This window comes from Cantharellus anzutake (genome assembly GCF_015039405.1).
Source record: "Cantharellus anzutake strain C23 chromosome Unknown EI90scaffold_42, whole genome shotgun sequence".
Lineage (NCBI taxonomy): Eukaryota > Fungi > Basidiomycota > Agaricomycetes > Cantharellales > Hydnaceae > Cantharellus > Cantharellus anzutake.
The window spans coordinates 170987-188057 of NW_024066992.1; the positions used below are offsets into that span (position 1 = coordinate 170987).

The following is a 17071-nucleotide window of genomic DNA, read 5'->3' on the forward strand; positions in this document are numbered from 1 at the left end:
CAGCACGCGCAGTAGGTTTGTTCCTCATCATGGACAAGCAGGAGTCGCTAACATAGCACCTCAAGTAGGTGAACGCTCTCTCATCTTTGTCGAGCCAGTCAGCTAAGGTCGGATCAGTGTCCGGGGGCCTTTCAGTGCCGCCTTTTGACACATCTTCTACGACATCCCAGATCCGGTTTATCTTCAAGACACCGCGCATCCTTGATGCCCAGTTGGAGTAAGTTTTACCATCGGCGTCTAGAATAGTTATGGGGAAACGGGTATTGTCTGTAGTGGTGGGGGCAGGGGCTGGCTGAGAAGTGGAGGGGGTAGTCTGCGACATGGGTGAGTTCTGAGTGAACTAGGCTCGTAACCTATTAGGATGTTAGCGATTTACGCTAGCGTTTTACGCTCAGTCAATCGTTGTTGAACTGATTAGATTGGAACTAATTACCTAGCGTTTTACGCTAGGGCACATGAGGGTACATGAGTGACAAGATAAATGTGTGGTAAAAGCGCAGTCTCACCTCAGTCAATCGTTGTTGAACTGAGGGAAACGAAAGTGAAAAATTGTTCACTGCTTTTATAAGCAGTCGCCTCAATGGCGCACTGACTTTGGTAGCAGGAATACCAAGAAAGGAAATATAGCGCCGCTAGCTCAACATCACATTGTGAGTTGGCCACAGCGCACTATAACTCCCAAGAAAACCAAGATTTCAACATTAGACGTTGTAGTACGATTGCGCAGGCAGGTGGGGAGTGGATAAGGTGCGCTATTTATCTCGCTCCCGGATGCAACTTGTCTCTTCCCGCAGCTGGTCTGAGACCAAGTTTGGGCCCGGAGGAGGGTTTCGTCCGTCTTGTTCCATCCGCACTGCGACAGTGCAGAACAAGACAGCCTCCTCTGAGGCGCGCGCGGATCCACCTGATTAGTCACGTGAAATGGGATTAAACTGAGATTAATAAGTCAAATTGAGAGAGAATGTTTAGCGTCGGTGTATTAGGAAGATCCACGGCGTTTTGTGCTAGTCACATTACAGAAATAGGCTCAGCTCACCTTCATCTGTCAGAGGACAACCGCCACAGAAATGCCATTCTCTACCCTCCCACTGAACGACGGGACTAAGGTATACTCAGTTCTCGGATTGCTAGGCGATGATCGCAGCTGATAAGGTGGACATCATTCTAGGTCCCACAGCTTGCGGTAGGTAAGGATCGAGCATCCGATTCGACCCTGCGGTACTTCCATACATTTGACTCACAATGAAATCAATTCTTCGATTGGTCTTAGGAACAGGAACAGCTTTATTCAGGCGTGATGCTGAGGAGGCTGTTCTGCTCGCTCTTAACAATGGAATCTATCACATTGATGCGGCTCAAGTTCGTCTACTCTCCACGAACATCACGGATTTTTCTGAGCCTGCATGAAACAGGTGTATGGGAACGAGGAATCTGTAGGCAGAGCTTTGGCGAAAGCCAAGATACCCAGAGAGAAATTGTATATCACCACGAAGGTCGAAACAGGTCCCCCGTTGGATGGGCTTAAAGAATCCCTCAGGAAGGTGGGCAGGTTCTCAAGCCGTATCACTTCCACTTCATAGCCTAAACAGGGACGTCGTTTCAATTATTAGCTCCGTCTCAACTATGTAGACCTCTATCTCATTCACCACCCGTCAAACATCCCTGACGTTGTAGGAGCCTGGAAAGAGTTGGAAGAGGCTAAGAGGCTTGGGCTCACGAAGTCCATCGGCGTCTCGAACGCTACAGTCTCTCACCTCCAAGTGATAGCGGCGTCCTCCACAACTGTACCTGCTGTTAACCAAGTGCGCACAACCCTAAATCCCATTATGGAAATCTCACAAATGTGTTGATAGATAGAGTTTCATCCATACAATCTCGCTTACGAGGCGCCCGTAGTAGCGTATGCAGCCACGCACAACATTGTCATAGAAGCTTATTGCTCGCTATACCCGATTACGAGAAGGCCCAATGGACCAGTCACCAAGGCCCTAGAGGGTCCCTCCGAAAGGCTCAAAGCGACGCCAACGCAAGTCTTGTTTCAGTGGGTGAAGGCGAAGGATGCTGTTATTGTCACGTAGGTGCAATGTGCAACGCTTCCCGAAGTGTATGATTTCCAACCTCCCGTTCACAGGACCACATCGAAGCAAGAACGAATCGAGGAGTACCTAGCAGCTGGCGACCTTCGTGAGTAGATTCCCCGACTCACTGCTCAGACCCCAGCCACTAAACCCAATGCGCAGCTGCCCTGACTCAGGAGGAGATCGAGGTGATTGACAATGCTGGTCTCTCTGATCCTTCCAGACGATGAGAAATGAAACGTAAGGGCAAAGCTGGGAGTACAGAAACGTGAAACGGGTACACTAGCATAGACTTGGCCCGGTAAATGTATGAATATTACATGCAAATGATGAAGGGGGATAGTGTAAAATGCAAGTCTGGAAGAGAAATGTTAAAGATAATCGAAATTAGAAACCGAAGCCCTATCAGTCAACGTCAGAATTAAAGTGCTGCACAGGTCATCATGAAACATACAGTGGGGAGTGAGGGTAACCCTGTTCCGTTAGCGTACAGAGGGGTCACACCTGCACCAAGACTGGAGCCAAACTCGCCACCTTGTGTGATCCGTAGAATCCCGCCAGGAGCAATTATCGGCATCTCAGCTTCCGCTTGTTCCTTCTGGGTTTCCCTCTTGGTCCGCTCCTTGACCTCTCTTTCGAGCTGAGTTATCTGTGAATGCAGCATTAAGTTTGAAGGACAATCTGGGAGAAACGACTGTATCTGACCTTCTCATTTAGGGTACGTTCGGATTGAACCTTATAGGGCATATAAAAGTCGTTGAGGCCATGTTGCCAAGATAGGTCCATAACGACGTCAGGACGTAACAAATTGAAGCAGACGTAAAGCATAGCGGCAAAGCACTCCTTGTTTCCGATGTCAACGAAATATGACAATAGATCCTCGGCGACCTCGGTTGAGCCCGACGCAGCTGCGGTGATAATGGCATCTTTGAAAAGTTTGTCCTGCTTCGACGATGTAATCGATATATCCCATCGCTTGTTTTTCTATAAGCGTGTCATATCAGCGGAAGTACTGGCCATGACCAACATAACTCCATCACCTTATAAAGATGTGCCGCCAGTCTTCTGAACTCGAGTAGCTCGTGCTGCTCTAGCCTCTTAGCAAGGGCGACGGAATCATAACGGTCAAAGCTGTCTATCGAATCACGGAGAGTGTCGTAATCTTCCTCTTCTATCAGCACGTTGTTGTAGGCTTCATTGACGGCTTCAATGTTCAGCTTTATGGCAAAACCTTTTATTAGGGACCGTCTGTATCACGGTATAACGACTCACGTGTTGAATGGAGATAAGGTAAGGCTTGATGAGGGGAAGATTGTCATTCTCCTTGGTGCTGAACATGCGGACAACACGGGAATGGTCAATTCGAGGGATCAGAACGCCGAGGAGGTCATTGAGCAACATGGGTTGCTCTCCGAGATAAAAGGAGAGAGCCTGGAAACCTCGTCAGTAGAGAGACTGAATGGGACAAGTACATTGACTAACGCGGTAGTAACTAGAGAAGTTCGTGGTCAGCATCATGACTACGATTGCACTTTGCAAAGAAACACGTACATTTCGATGTTTGCAACTTTGACGATGACTTCTTTGAACTGGTTATGTTCCCAAGCATCCGCTGCACGCTCCATCATTGACAAACAAGCGTTATCCTACGGCAAATGATTATAGTTGCAGTAGACGTTGTGGGGTAGAGGGTTTCCACTCACGAATTCATCATATTTGACGTATAAAAACACAAGTTCGGGCCACAAATGGGCTTTCTCCGCAGCCTTGATCGCCTTTGAAATGCTCTCAGGGATCAGATGCGATTAGAATCCATGATTGATGCTCACCTTGGGGATGTTGATCCGAGAGGCAAAGAGTTTGAGATGCTCCATCACTGGCCAAGGCTATGAGTAAATCGTCCATCCGGGCGAGTCTCCACACCTACATTTCTCTGGGCGATATTTAGAATATAGGATGGCTAGCTCTGTGAAAATACCCATCTATCCAAGATATCAGCATTGGAGCCATTGAGTGAACGAGTAAATCATACATGTGCTCTCTCGAGACTGAGACCACCTTCAAGCAGCGACAGGACTTCGTTGAAATATCCATTATGTTCGTAGAGCTTCAGGACAGCAGACAATTCCTCCTGATATGGTAGGCAGATGAGCAACGATGCCTCTGACAAGTTGATCGAGAATACGTACGGCGTGCACGATGATGTTCAGGCCACAAATTTGTGCCTATCAACGTATAGTTTGTATAAAATCTCTACACCAAAGCTTTTTGGCATACCAAACGGAACTCAGTCTTCTCAACACAAGCTCTGTGAACTTGCTTCCACACCCTGTGACGACAATTAACAGCCAAACAGGATATATGTATTGACGTGACTCACTCTGTGTTGCCAGCCTTGCGAGCACTTTCAACTGCCGCCTGATACTCACCGAGATATATGAGTGTTGTCGCCAAACGAGCCCAGTTCGAAATGCTGCTGAACAATAATTTCGCAGCTTGGTAAAGCTCATCGTTGAAGCATTTCTCTCCGACATCCAAAATGTCGGCCACATTCGTCATGCCAAGGAAATCTTCCATGTCATGGAGACGATCCGTCTTGGCATATGCATACGCCAACTCGGTGTCGAGCTTCGGTTCACGAAGAGTTTTGCGCGCCATTTGGAGATAGCGGACGAGGTCGTCTTGCTTGCCAGCACGATTGGCGATCTCAATTACCTCAAGGAAGTTGGAGGGATCGCCAGCCTTGATGTACGAGTCTGACAGACGCACGGATAAGCACAAATCGCATTCTGGGGACGATTTCTACTTACCAATCGAATCCTTGATGCGCAATCCATCGAGCTGAGCCTTGGCGAGCCGCGCCCAGACAGCAGGTTGGTCAACCTTGTTGGCATAATCTACCCCCGCTCAAGACTGACGATATGTTCTACCAATATGTTCATAGCCAGGGCATGTTCATTATACTTCTTATAAATGGTAAACGCTTCTTCGTATAAACCATTGTCAGTCGCAATGCGGGCGATATCCAAGTGGTCGTAGTTGGCGAGTTTGTGGATGTAGCCATCCACCTTAGCCCTATGGGAGCGGATGGCAGTGAGGAGTAAAAGATTTTGGAGGTTCTTGTTTTCGCTGAAAGGTGAGGATTCAATGACGATCTTCTCCAGCATCTCGATCAGTTCGATGGGAAGATCGGCGGCCATGAACGCCTTGACAGTCGCCGACACATCATCCGGATCAGTGGCCTCGGGGATGGCGACAGCGGTAACCTTGATTCAAGAGCGTGTTAAATACTTATCAACAGATGCACCGGATATGACGGACCTGGTCAATGAGCTGACGACGATGGTCATTGCTGGGGACGAGTACCTGAGCCCAAAGCTCGAGACGACAACGCTTCACCAAGTAGCGAGCTTGATGTTTGAACATGGAATTAGCATTCGTGATGCCGATGAGCTCCTCATCACAGAAGCCTTTTGCATAGGCGATGTACGCAAGGTACGGATCACGGGCCTCGCAGTATTTACCAACAACCAAGGGCTCGTATAACTGGATTTCCTTGGTGAGTGCGCAAGAAGGTAATCAAGACATCAAGCACGCACATTATTTTCCTTAAGGAAAGCTTCGGGGTTGTTGTTGCTGTCGATATAAATCTTCGCTAACGCGTTGTACAGCGGCGGATCTTGTTGTCCACTGGCGATGCGCGACTCAACCCAAGGCTGAATAAGCTTGAGGCGATTACGTTTCTCAACTTCCTCGACGAGCTCATCGATGGGGAAAATCCCGATAACGGAGGCGAGAAGGCTTTTGATAGTTGCTTCGTCGCAGTCAACGTCCAGGAGGCCACCCACAACCTGAGGCGTGCGGGCCGCGTTGACGCGCTGAACATAAACCTCGATAAACTTGACCAATCCATTTTGATAAAGATAAAGAACAAGATCGTGCACAAAGTCGAAGCGATCGCAGACGATGATAAGTGGGAGTTGATCGGAAAGTTTCGCCTCCTTGAGGAAATTCTTGACTTTTTCTGGATTGTAGTAATTGCTCTCACGGCAGATCCGTTCAACCTCGCGGATCTGGCCCGTCCGAGTAGCGGCCTGGATGTACTTGAAGTGAACCTCGGAGTCTTGACTGAGATTTACGACCGAGCCAAGGTAGTAATATAGCCCCTCGAAGCTCTTATACGACTCGAATAACTCGATGAGTTTGACTGGACCAAGAATGTCGGAATACTTGGTTGCGATCTGAACCACCACCTGAAGGTTTTCGCGCATATTGATCCGAAGCATCTCGTTCATACAAGCAAACGACTGATCGGTGGTGAGTCGACTAAAGTAATTGACAACCCACTGAGGATGGAGTCAACAGCTAGATCATACAGAAAAAGAGATGACATACATCCGAACTGAGAATCTTAGCGTGAACGATGACACGCTTGATATCGGCCAGATCCTCGTAATGTTCGAGAGCCTGCGGAATCTTGATCAGTGAAAAATAGTCCAACTTTGAGAATCGCATACACGCTGCAATAAGCCGGCCTTCTCGCACAAGTTGGCAATACGTGGTCGGTCGTAATGGCTGAGCATCTCATTTCCGAGAATAGCATCCGCCACCTGTGGAGCATGAACTAAATTCATCTCGAGGAGACGAGTCTGAAGATGACCCTGCTCAGGCTTATTATCTTTGAGGGCGTCGAGGAGGAAGGACGTGGCGGGTTGAATAAGGTTCTGTGACATGAAGATGTCTACGACGCGTTCGATATCTACAAGGGGCCCATTCTCATCGTTTACGAGCTGGGCTGCAAACTCGGCACCCTTCTCAGGGTTCGCTCGCATAATGTGCTGAAGAAGCGCGGCATAATCAGGGTGGTAGCCGACTTTCTTCGCGTACAATAGAATCTTGTCGTATTGGCCCGTCTCGGCGAAGCATGCGACGACCTTATTGGGGACGTTGGCGCGAAGATATACCGAGAGAGCGAGGGTCATGTCGTGTAAGCGAACAATGTCGCCAAGTTCTTCTGTGCATTCAAGCTGGAGCAATTTATGTGGTCAACCTCTATGCTCACGCTGGATGAGGAGTTGTTACCTTATTCTCTTTGAGCCATTTCTCAAGCAGTTGCTTACGGCCCTGGGCAAGAACAGGGCGCGCCAATTCAAGTGACTCATGCTTGTTAAGCTCACCCTTCTCGAGTAAAATACCAAAATACTGAAGTATGGGCGAAAGAGTGCCTGGTTGAACAGGAACTTGCTTGAATTGCTCTATGGTTTGCGGTGTACGAAGAATGCCCTGAGAGCAATTGTCAGCGCGTGACAACATAAGAGTGTCGAATTATCGCTCACTCTTGGCGAGTTGGCCGCAATCTTGGCAGCTTCACTATATTGGCCGGAAGCGAAAAGCTGCTGATACTGCTTAACGTACAGCTCGTCAGCACCAGGTAAATTTGCCCGGCTAGCTAATTTGACCGCCAGCTCGGTGTTGTTCAGAACGGTAAGAATGTAAGGGATGACGGTCTGCTCGTCAACGCTCACACTCAACACCTGGCCCTTCTTATTAACCCCGATAATACCGTTAGTGGCCTCATGTTCTGCAGTAACGAAGACAGTTTCGCCGCTGATACGGTTCATGTAGACGCATGTGCCAGTTTCGAGATCATATAGGTGAATGAAACCGTATTTGGTGACAAGGAAAATGATACCATGCTTCTTGGATACTTGCATGGCAACAGGGAAGTCGTTCTGGGCTTCTGGAGGGAAGAAAACCTCAACAGCCTTCTTGGTAAAGACAGGGTTTGCAGCTTGGTGATCAATTTCAGCAATTTGAAGCTGAAGGTGTAGTGTAAGATGGTTGATTCTGAAGGAAATTAATGAGGTATCAATACCTTAGCACCTGTCGGAGTGCGAACAGAAAAGGTAAACAGCTTGTAAGGAGCCGGAGCACCGTCCAACTTTATCTCAGCGAAGGTACCAGCATGTCCATCTATCGGCTGGCTGACGCCACGGTCTCGGCTAAACAGCTGCATCGAGCCCTTGACTTTGAAAATTTGCGGATCCGCCGAGTTCGGTGAAATACCAATGAGAACACACCACTTGTCATCAGCAGATACACGGTAGTTGATGATTTGGGAGCCAGCAAGTGATGCGTGACGGTCAAAAATCTTGACGGGTGCTGAGGTCGCGTCCGAAATGGACCAGTGGAGGACCGAAGTCTCAGTAACGAGACCTATTGTTGTGTCCGAAACCCACTTCCAAAAGACAATATCTTCCGTGGCTAGGTGAGATTTGACCTTGGACTTTGTCTCAATGTTGAAAATTTGCAATTGACGTTGTGCTGAATGTGAATGAAAATGCACAGCAACGAAGTGCCAAAAATTTGATGAATGTCTGTGAAAATTGTACAATGACAGAAAGAGCGAGTACGAACCTTTCAGTGCAATTATTTTCTGTTTGGGGTGCATAATGGCCGACTCAGCCGTGATAGGTCGTCGCATGACATTGTTGGCGTCAGCAAGGTCGATGATAACAACTTGTCCCTGTTCTCCCACTTTCTCTCGCACACAGATAAAGTGGTCAGACTCAAGAGTCAGATTCTACCCAAGGAAGAAGCCGGTTGCAACGCCGCGTGAAGTCAGTATCTACTGATACTCCAAAAGTCCAAACAAAATGAAGGAAATTTTGCAAAAATTGAACAGCTACTGACTTGAAAACTAATGGACGCCGGCTGAATGCCAAGTGCTGTTAGTTGGAGGTGTTCGGCGAATGCAATGGGTCTCGAGACATCCATTGTGAAATGTGTCTACGTTCACCACGTTTGGGTTTGGGGGTGGGGGGGGTTGGGTTGATTCTCGTTAGCAACACGTATTTCTTCCAGCGGTGAATATGGCGGGAGTTCCCGTGAACTGAAATAAATTGAGACCCTTGAGCGCCTAGATGTTGCTTGAATTGTTGGTCGTTCACCCCAGCTTTCGATACCAGCAGCAGCGAGCACTTCACACTGATGCAGCATCGTGAACATTTCCTAGCGGTTTGGTGCACCACCACAAATCGTGTGAGGACGACAACATAGAAGAACATCACTTCCGTCAAAAATTCCAGTCTGTCATAAAACTTTTTTATGTGTTCCCTGTCTCATATCTCTTCACTTCATCCTTCATTCTCCTCAACAGAGTTGGACTCATTTCCCAACTCTCCTCGAGAGTCCCACGCCAAAACACTCTCCAGTTCCTTCTCCATCCCAAGTCGTACATTCGCTCCTGGGGAAGTGCAAGAACAACCCATCCCGAGACATCATGGCTGGATGACGCACGAGTCAGCGTTACTGAGTTCGCATCTCCACTTCCGATTTGAATCCCAGAACTGGAAGTGTGATCGGAATGTAGCTCGACCCATCTACGGGGGATATACACCATCCCAAATTCGCGAGGTCGATTCTTTGGTGATGACACAGTTTGCGGTGGCGCTACCTCGTGGCTGGCTTTATGGGAAGTGGCATCAGGATGTTCGATGGGGGATGAATCGCTATTATCCAACAGCCCCGACGGTGGGACCTCAGGTTTGCTCGCAACACTGGGCATGCGGGAATAGACACGTTGAGCTTTAAAAGGCTTTGATGATGAAGCTGCCATGTCTCTTGCCCAACTTCGCCTCTTGCGCACGTCAAGAGTCGTCTCTCCTCGAAGAATGTTGAGGATCATTTGAGCGCCCAGAGCCTTGAAAATTGGTGAGTCAAGGAACCATACTTAAAATCCTATGTCTTCCATTGTGCTGGCACTCACGTACCGCAGTAGTCAATGCCAAAAATAATGCTCCAGCACAAGTGATGAGAACCCTTCTCCTCGGTTCAGCAATCAGTCTTCCACACCCTAACACTTCCCTTCCTTCCTTTGCAATTTCCCCACCTAGTTCCTTGTACCCCCACCACATAGCCCCCCAAACCCATCTGCCGACAGGGCCCCCTGCAACAATCCAACTACCCCACCATCCAAACCATTCCCTTCTCGCCCCCTCAGAATTTATGGATGCCTTATAGGCAGAACGGGCGTAGGATATTTGAAGGTGGATAATAGGGGAATTGCGACCAGTGCAGTAGGAGGAATTAGCAACAGGATGGTGAGAAATGAGCGGAGAACAGAGTAGGAGATACAATTGCCTATCTGTCGGTGTGTTGGAACAAAAATAGTGAGTTTGTGGAGAAATGCAGCGAGATGCAGGGAACGCTCACCGAAGGACACTGGTACCTTATCGCCGTCAGCGCCCGGTCTCTGTATGCCATGGTGAAGGGAAGACTCACATGGTGATCCCACCCCATCTTGCAAACTCCACAGACGCTGCAATGGTGCGCTCTGGGAGGTTTGTACTGGCCTGTGCATGCATCATTCCAGCACCGTGGCAAGGTGCCAGATGAGTTGAAGCATTCGTAGGGAGCATTTTGTGATAAGATCTGAGACACAGATATTAGCGCCGAGGGCGGCACAAGGTTGATAGGCTGGTCCAAAGCGTAGATGCCATCCGAGGATACGTTTTGATGTAGTTGTAAAGACGTTAGTCTGGGAGGCGTATCCCTTGTTTTGGGAAAGGAACAAAGCCTGATGAATAACCGACTGGTACTGATGATTAAAGTGTTCGTTACAAGAACATAGAGCGCTTCGATTCATATGTAACGGTTGAACATTAAGATGATGGCATCCTGCCTCGCCCTAAGTGGTTACTCACAGGCGAAGAAAGGTCTATGGTTTATCCGGTAGAGCCAGCCATCTGTGAGTAACACAATACACCACGATACGCGCAACGTAGTCAGTTTAGGTTCGAAAAGAGACTAACGGAGCGCGCACAACCGATTTCAAACGTCACAAGATAGTATCCCCACCCAATATAAATGAAAAGGATGAGGGGAATGATCTTATCAGCGACTCTCCCTATCAGCCCCATCGGTGGCAAGCTACAAGTCGAAATTAGGCCCGTGACCATGAATCACCTCAGCTCTTCGCAATTACTAGAACCTTTCTTCTTGTTTGTTCAGACTCGTTCGGGCTCGTCGCCTCCTGTCACCCTCTCACATCAGGATGGGGCGAAACATCAGCAAAAAGTCTGCTTACGTCACGACCTTCACGCTATCCCAGATCAGAGTGGACTAAAACTGACTCATCATACATAAGTCAAAGGCCTTCCTGCTTACGTAATGGGTCTGTGGAACAAATCAATTGGTCAACTACAGTGGCACTCCGATGACAAACTCATAATTCACATCAGTCATTTGCCTGCTCTCTCCTGGGTATAAATACCAACACCTGCATTTTGCTTTCAGTGACAACTCAACCATCGAGATCGAACAATATTCGCACCCTACTTCATTCTGCAATTCTAAAACGCGCAATGGCCAGCACTGCTTTTTCGACAATTCCCTCGCCCTTGCATCCAAATGTCAAGTTCGCCGTTCGCCTTTCTCAAGAGCGGGGCCATGCCGATCACGGTTGGCTCAAGACGTTCCACACATTCAACTTCGCTTCGTGCGTTGACCGAGTGACATTCGAAATTTATACACGCTAATCGGTGCTCTTATAATCACTTACAGGTACTATCACCCCGATTATGATCAATTTGGTAACCTACGGGTAATTAACGAAGATCGTGTTGATCCCTCGAGTGGCTTCGGGAAGCATCCCCATCGCGAGATGGAAATCTTCTCCTACATCGTCTCGGGCGAACTCGAGCAGTGAGTCGCACTCATAACCCTCTCCGTTTGTTAGCTCACTAATGACTTCTTAAATAGTAAAGACTCGATGGGCAACGTCGAAATCCTCAAACGTGGTGATGTCCAAATGACGTCAGCAGGCACGGGGATTACCCACTCAGAATTCAATCGCAACACTTCCCAAGTCGTTCACTTCCTTCAAATATGGGTAACGCCTTCGACGTTCCGTCTCAAGCCCTCTTACTATACCAGACACTTCACCGATGCCGCCAAGACGAACAACCTGCTCAAAATCGTCGCGCCTATCCCTTCCGGCGCTGAAGAAGCAAAACACGAGGACGTTCCTGACTCGAGTCCGGCCCCGATCCATCAAAATTTCGCACTTTACGCCTCGATCCTCACTCCTGACTCCAACGGGAAAGTAACCTACTCCTTTGCTCCGTCTCCTTCTGTGACACGCAATGTCTACATCCACGTCATCCAGACGAGTGGCTATAGCACCAAACCCACACCCGAGATTCAGAAAGGTGTCGCGAAAGTTGAAGTCAATGGAGGCGTTGTGCTTGGTGAGGGAGATGGGCTATTCGCTGTTGGCTCCGGAACTGAAGGTGAAGGGATCGTCCTGGTAAATATGGGCGATGTGAATGCGGAGGTGCTGCTCTTTGAAGCATAATCTCAGCCTTGAAAGTTTTGATCAAACTCACGAATTTGCTGTTTGCTTGCTTACAAATTTCTGCTTGTGTATAAGGTTCTGTAAATTAATATGCACTTTACCACACTGTAACTTGATGTACACACAAAACCCCGTTTGTTTCAAATGTCAGAATCTAAGGACAACGTTGAACTCGGTTGAATCTACTCGTCCTCCAACTCGTCCATCTCTTCAATACCTCCAGCATATTCGTTTCCAGCCTTCTCACTTCCCTCACTGCTATCGACCTCGTCTTCCTTGTTCATCAAATCTTTCCCTAGTGCCTCAATGACTTCATTCTGCAGCCTTTTCAGGTACCCCTTAAGTTCGCGTGGTGGAAGAGTTGAGTGGTCATAAGCTTGTTGGAGCTGGACACGAAGCTAGTGTGATAAGAGAAGCAAGTCCGTTCGTTGCGCAGAAACGAGGTAGTCGAGAGCCAGCGGAAGATAATTGGGATGCGAGATACAAGTCAAAGGAATGTAGCGCGGTGATGGGAGACGAGGCGATGACGGTAGAGATGGATATCAGCAATGAGCGCCGAGCAAGAGACCAAAGCACCAAGTGCAACCAGCTTAGTCTTTGAGTCTCCGGCCAGCTCGGATGGTAAGCCGACGAATTACGTACTCTTAGTATTGCTTTCCTCCTTGCAACTATCCTCGTCGTCTTGCTCGCTTCCTTTTTTGCCGCGTCTAGATTGGCTAGATGGTGAGCCGCCTTCTCAGCAAATTGCAGCACCTCCTTAGGCAGATCAGCCAGCTGAGCGAGTTCTAAGCCTGATCATGCAATGGGTAGAGGATGAGAAACCGTGATCGACTCTGAGATAGTCACCATAATGAGGTATTTCGTCCGCACGACCATCAATAATTCTGGGGTCAGATTGAGATCAGAATGAAAAGCTCAGCTGCAATTCGGCATGCTCATACCGATATTGAAATTGTAGTCCAAATCCCGAAGTGTCCCGAGAGTTTTTCTACGGACAAACAATACGAATCAACGGTACGGCTGAGGTGGCGCCCACACACTTGAACAGCTAAGTGAAGACTAGTAGACCTCCTTAGAAAGTGAATGTTTAGAGGCGACCTAACGAACTTAACAACCGAAGAGCGGCGGCTGAGCGTGACAGACAAGTCATGGAAGTGTCTGAAAAGAGATCCCAAAGTCAAGATCCATAGTGGCGCTCCAGAACTGGTAATGGCTGACGTTGCGAAGAAAGTGAAAGCCTATGGGGAATGCGGGAGTTGAAGAGTTATTGAAGCGTGATACACACCTTGAGATCAATGAGTTGCTCCGCAATGGCGTGGGCGATCCCAATACCTTCAATGGGCGAGGTTCCCCGACCCAGTTCATCTATAAGTATCAACGAGTCCCTTGTCGCAAGACCTGCCACCGTTCAACAAATGCCAGAGGTGGGCAGTGCAATCATTTCACACCTAGAATCATAGCTGAGCATGCCATCTCATTCGAGAAAGTACTCAAGTTCTTCTCTGGGTCATCGTTGTTGGACAAGCGAGTTAAGAGTGTGTCATGTAACCTTACGTTCACAGATCTAGAAACACCATATAAAACACTTACGAGGCTCACCTACCTAAAGCTCGCATACTCTGCAGGTACACTTAGAAGTAACCCTTGGTCAAGAAACCCAAGGTCCCAGAAGTCTTGCTTACAAGCACCCGCAAGTAGCAAGGATCGTCAGTAGAGCCAATTGGCGCAAATATGTGCTTTTGCCTACAATACGATTAAAAGTCATAGTGAAGAAAGGGACTCTGCTGCAATACCTGACATGCTGTTGGTACACTAAGTTCCGGCAATCTATGAGATTGAATAATGGAAACTCACTTGGGTCCCTGAACCATTTGAAACGTTGCAGCATCATCGCAGTAGGTGTCATTGGCAACAAAGGTCCCCACGGCCCCGATGTTCTCCAGAATCGGGTGTCTACCAGCCTTGATGGCGAGCTGTTGTGCGGAATCAGCATTCAGTAAATAAACGCAGGAATCAGACATACAGTCCCAGTGAATTCGGGACGGACTGTTAATTGTTAGACCCATGGGTGCACGATAACCAACTCATGGCGACTTCACCGTAATTGTGCACTTGAAGAAGTAAAGGATGATATCAGCATCTGCACCTCGTTTACGCAAAGCGTCTTACGAATGGAAATGTGAGCAAACGACCACAGCATATCAAGTGTGGCGATCTTGAGGAAATGCTCATTTGATCAAGGGATCAAGTACATTGATGGTCCAGCTCACCGCTTCTGAGGCTTTGTAGAATACCCCTATATTTTCCACGACTTTCTCCAAAATTTCTTTTATTACCCTGCGTCGGGTTCGGTGAGCTGAACACCGATACCAAACGCCCAGTGCACACTTATCGCTGAGCAACAGTGCTTCCTCAAGTGCATCCTTCATCCTTGCGTTTCTCTTCTTCTGTAGGGTCATGTTAAAAATTAGCCAGCAGAGAAGATATACAACCCACAAGTTCCATTGAAGTGAAGCACCACTTGGCACCTTTCGTTGTGACATTAAGGAAGCCCCTTGGAAGCTCACCTTCGAGGTCGCCTTTTGCAATTGTGAACCAAAAGCCACCTCCACGCTCTTGATACTCCATGGAAAGGGGCAAATTGTGTTCCTGGCTGAGTTGGGCCCTTAATTCGAAGATGTCATCCACATTTTCCTTGTACGTTTCCCTAGCGACATCAAGCATTCTGTTAAAATTGACATTCACTGCATAGACTTTGCTGTTGACTCCAGCAAGACCACTTCTCTAGGGAAAAGGTTGGTAACTCAACGGGAATATCCGAAAAACGACATCTACCTTGCTGAGGCCAGCATCTGCGTTCAATCCTTCGAACAAAAGCGCTCGGATGTCACCTAGGCGAGAATCGCAGAGCAGGCCTTGAACAACGCGAAGAAGATTTGCATGGCAGCTAGCAAGCGCTTGAGCGACCGGGGGTATGCAGCACACTACATCTCGCAATTGTAACATATTTGTGACGTGCGTTGAAGCCTCCCGAGGACTAATGCTGGGTTGATCGGTCGTATTAGTGATGATCTGATCAAACCTTTAGAGCTCCTCGAGGTGCGAACATTTTAGTAAAGCTTACAGCTGAAATGAGTTTATCTAGGTCCATTTTAGACATTGATCGAAGGGCTGCTTTGACAGAATGGTATATGTCTTCGGATTTGACTAGCTCTAGAACCGCAATGATAAATGTGAACGGATGATGGCAAGCTACCGACCGTTTACCGCCTCTAGACGCGCCTCAATGTTGGGACGAACTGTAAAATAGGTTAGCTGGTTGCTTGAACGGCGACGCTGACGACGCACTCGTGGGTGGCGCCAGGAGATTTATTCGCAGGAATCGGCCGCCCATAGGGGTGAAGGTGTGATTCAAAAGTCTGCTGAGGGGAATTAGATACAATAGCTTCCCGGATTGGTTTAGACGCACCCAAACAGAGAATGCTTTGACTTCTTGTGAGTAGCATTGCTCACGAGTTCGAGATTCTTGGCAGTATCCCTGTCAATGAGCATGGTTCCTTCGAAACATTATGTTCACCAATTTGCTGTACTCTAACGATCAACCGACCTTCTACCAGTGGGCACTCGATCCAGAGTGATTTGGGTGGGTATGTAGCATGCAGTCTAGTTTGAGCATATTTGAAAAGGGCAGAGGCTGCACACAAGGAGAAAGAACTGGCTGTGCGTTGAAGGTCGTGCATCACCCGCAGAACAAAGGTAGCGATGCCCACCAGCCTGAGACCGTCAAAAGGGTTGAAGCACGGTTCTCGTCATCCAGGATCAGTTGAGAGATGAACTCCAAACCTTTAAGTTAATGGTGTGGGACGGTTCCATTGAGTGCTAATGCTCCATCCACGTACCTGCCGTGTCATTCCAATACCTCCGTGCGACGCATTCAATCGAGACCTCGGTAAAATCTTCTTGCATGCATTGTACCAAGGCGCTAGGCTTTTTGGTGCTATTTTCGGATGGAAAAGAAGTATCCAGCACTAGGATGATACTGGGGCTATGAATGTGGAGATGACCAAGTGTCTTGACGTATGTTGGCACATCTGAGATCTTCGAGGTGCACATTGGATCCCACAAATGTGCACACGCAAGAGATTCGCTTACTTGAACCAAAGTCACACGACAGCTGAAACGATCGAGAGACGCGATCCCGACGTCCCGCCCCATCCCTCAAGGCGAAGTCAGGCTGCATGAACGCGGGACAAAACGCGTTATTTTACCTCTACTTTCGTAAATAGCGAATATAGGACCATTGTGGTTCTGTGCGGATGCTACTGTTGGAGGACGAAGGCTCAGGGCTCGTCTCGACATGGTGCTGGGAATTTCAGACGAAGAGAGGGATGGGCTTGTGAGGCCAACGGCGCTCGTCATTGTGCAGTGCGCAGAGGCGTAGTTACTTTGGAAACGACTAGGCACTATATTGTGAATTTTTGCCACGAAGCCGTGCAGTCAAGGTGAATTGAATCAGGGACGCGGGAAACGCCGAAGTGCTAATATATTAGTGCAGTTGTTATCACGGAACTTGTTTCTGCCCAATCTCTTCCCCCTGGTAAGCACCAACTCCAAAATCCATGCACATCCATGATGA

At 48.3% G+C, this 17071-nt stretch overlaps 6 protein-coding genes across 6 annotated transcripts; 2 read left to right on the forward strand and 4 right to left on the reverse strand.

The window, feature by feature from the left end:
- The first annotated feature begins 799 nt into the window (after positions 1–799).
- EI90DRAFT_2998658 (Aldo/keto reductase) lies at positions 800–2439 on the forward strand. The gene is made up of 8 exons (XM_039056269.1): positions 800–1106; positions 1169–1187; positions 1271–1359; positions 1413–1541; positions 1611–1802; positions 1854–2074; positions 2132–2184; positions 2241–2439. Exons 1-8 carry the CDS (start codon positions 1068–1070, stop codon positions 2306–2308), a joined length of 810 nt encoding a protein of 269 aa, XP_038913344.1. The 5' UTR covers positions 800–1067; the 3' UTR covers positions 2309–2439.
- On the reverse strand, positions 2241–8957 carry EI90DRAFT_3068161 (clathrin heavy chain 1). The gene is made up of 23 exons (XM_039061075.1): positions 8772–8957; positions 8496–8661; positions 7954–8402; positions 7415–7897; positions 7161–7361; positions 6596–7105; positions 6474–6545; positions 5678–6424; positions 5400–5624; positions 4997–5344; positions 4889–4961; positions 4459–4834; positions 4356–4407; positions 4111–4239; positions 4006–4060; positions 3908–3954; positions 3782–3853; positions 3626–3724; positions 3351–3509; positions 3119–3295; positions 2784–3062; positions 2533–2727; positions 2241–2480 (listed from the first exon to the last, which is right to left on the reverse strand). The coding sequence occupies exons 1-23, from the start codon at positions 8853–8855 to the stop codon at positions 2466–2468; spliced, it is 5013 nt and encodes a 1670-aa protein (XP_038913345.1). The 5' UTR covers positions 8856–8957; the 3' UTR covers positions 2241–2465.
- Positions 8958–9059: 102 nt separating this feature from the next.
- On the reverse strand, positions 9060–10224 carry EI90DRAFT_3068164 (uncharacterized protein). Its single transcript, XM_039061076.1, has one exon. It carries the CDS (start codon positions 9763–9765, stop codon positions 9184–9186), a length of 582 nt encoding a protein of 193 aa, XP_038913346.1. The 5' UTR covers positions 9766–10224; the 3' UTR covers positions 9060–9183.
- A 381-nt stretch (positions 10225–10605) lies between these two features.
- Positions 10606–11145, reverse strand: EI90DRAFT_3068168 (uncharacterized protein; the record flags this gene model as incomplete). Its single annotated transcript, XM_039061077.1, has 1 exon — positions 10606–11145. A coding segment is annotated over exon 1 (169 nt), but the record flags the coding sequence as incomplete, so codon positions are not given.
- A 298-nt stretch (positions 11146–11443) lies between these two features.
- EI90DRAFT_2928749 (uncharacterized protein) lies at positions 11444–12435 on the forward strand (the record flags this gene model as incomplete). Its single annotated transcript, XM_039054970.1, has 3 exons — positions 11444–11577; positions 11643–11783; positions 11841–12435. 3 exons carry the CDS (start codon positions 11444–11446, stop codon positions 12433–12435), a joined length of 870 nt encoding a protein of 289 aa, XP_038913348.1.
- Positions 12436–12764: 329 nt separating this feature from the next.
- On the reverse strand, positions 12765–16951 carry EI90DRAFT_3281518 (muts domain V-domain-containing protein). Its single transcript, XM_039066828.1, has 27 exons — positions 16704–16951; positions 16588–16652; positions 16335–16533; positions 16206–16278; positions 16043–16149; positions 15905–15992; positions 15784–15854; positions 15696–15734; positions 15560–15648; positions 15271–15507; positions 14932–15219; positions 14706–14882; positions 14605–14650; positions 14535–14546; positions 14459–14481; positions 14290–14408; positions 14229–14236; positions 14118–14178; positions 14039–14065; positions 13884–13984; positions 13721–13833; positions 13654–13673; positions 13543–13593; positions 13476–13494; positions 13377–13423; positions 13282–13319; positions 12765–13226 (listed from the first exon to the last, which is right to left on the reverse strand). Exons 1-27 carry the CDS (start codon positions 16852–16854, stop codon positions 12805–12807), a joined length of 2691 nt encoding a protein of 896 aa, XP_038913349.1. The 5' UTR covers positions 16855–16951; the 3' UTR covers positions 12765–12804.
- Positions 16952–17071: the final 120 nt, after the last annotated feature.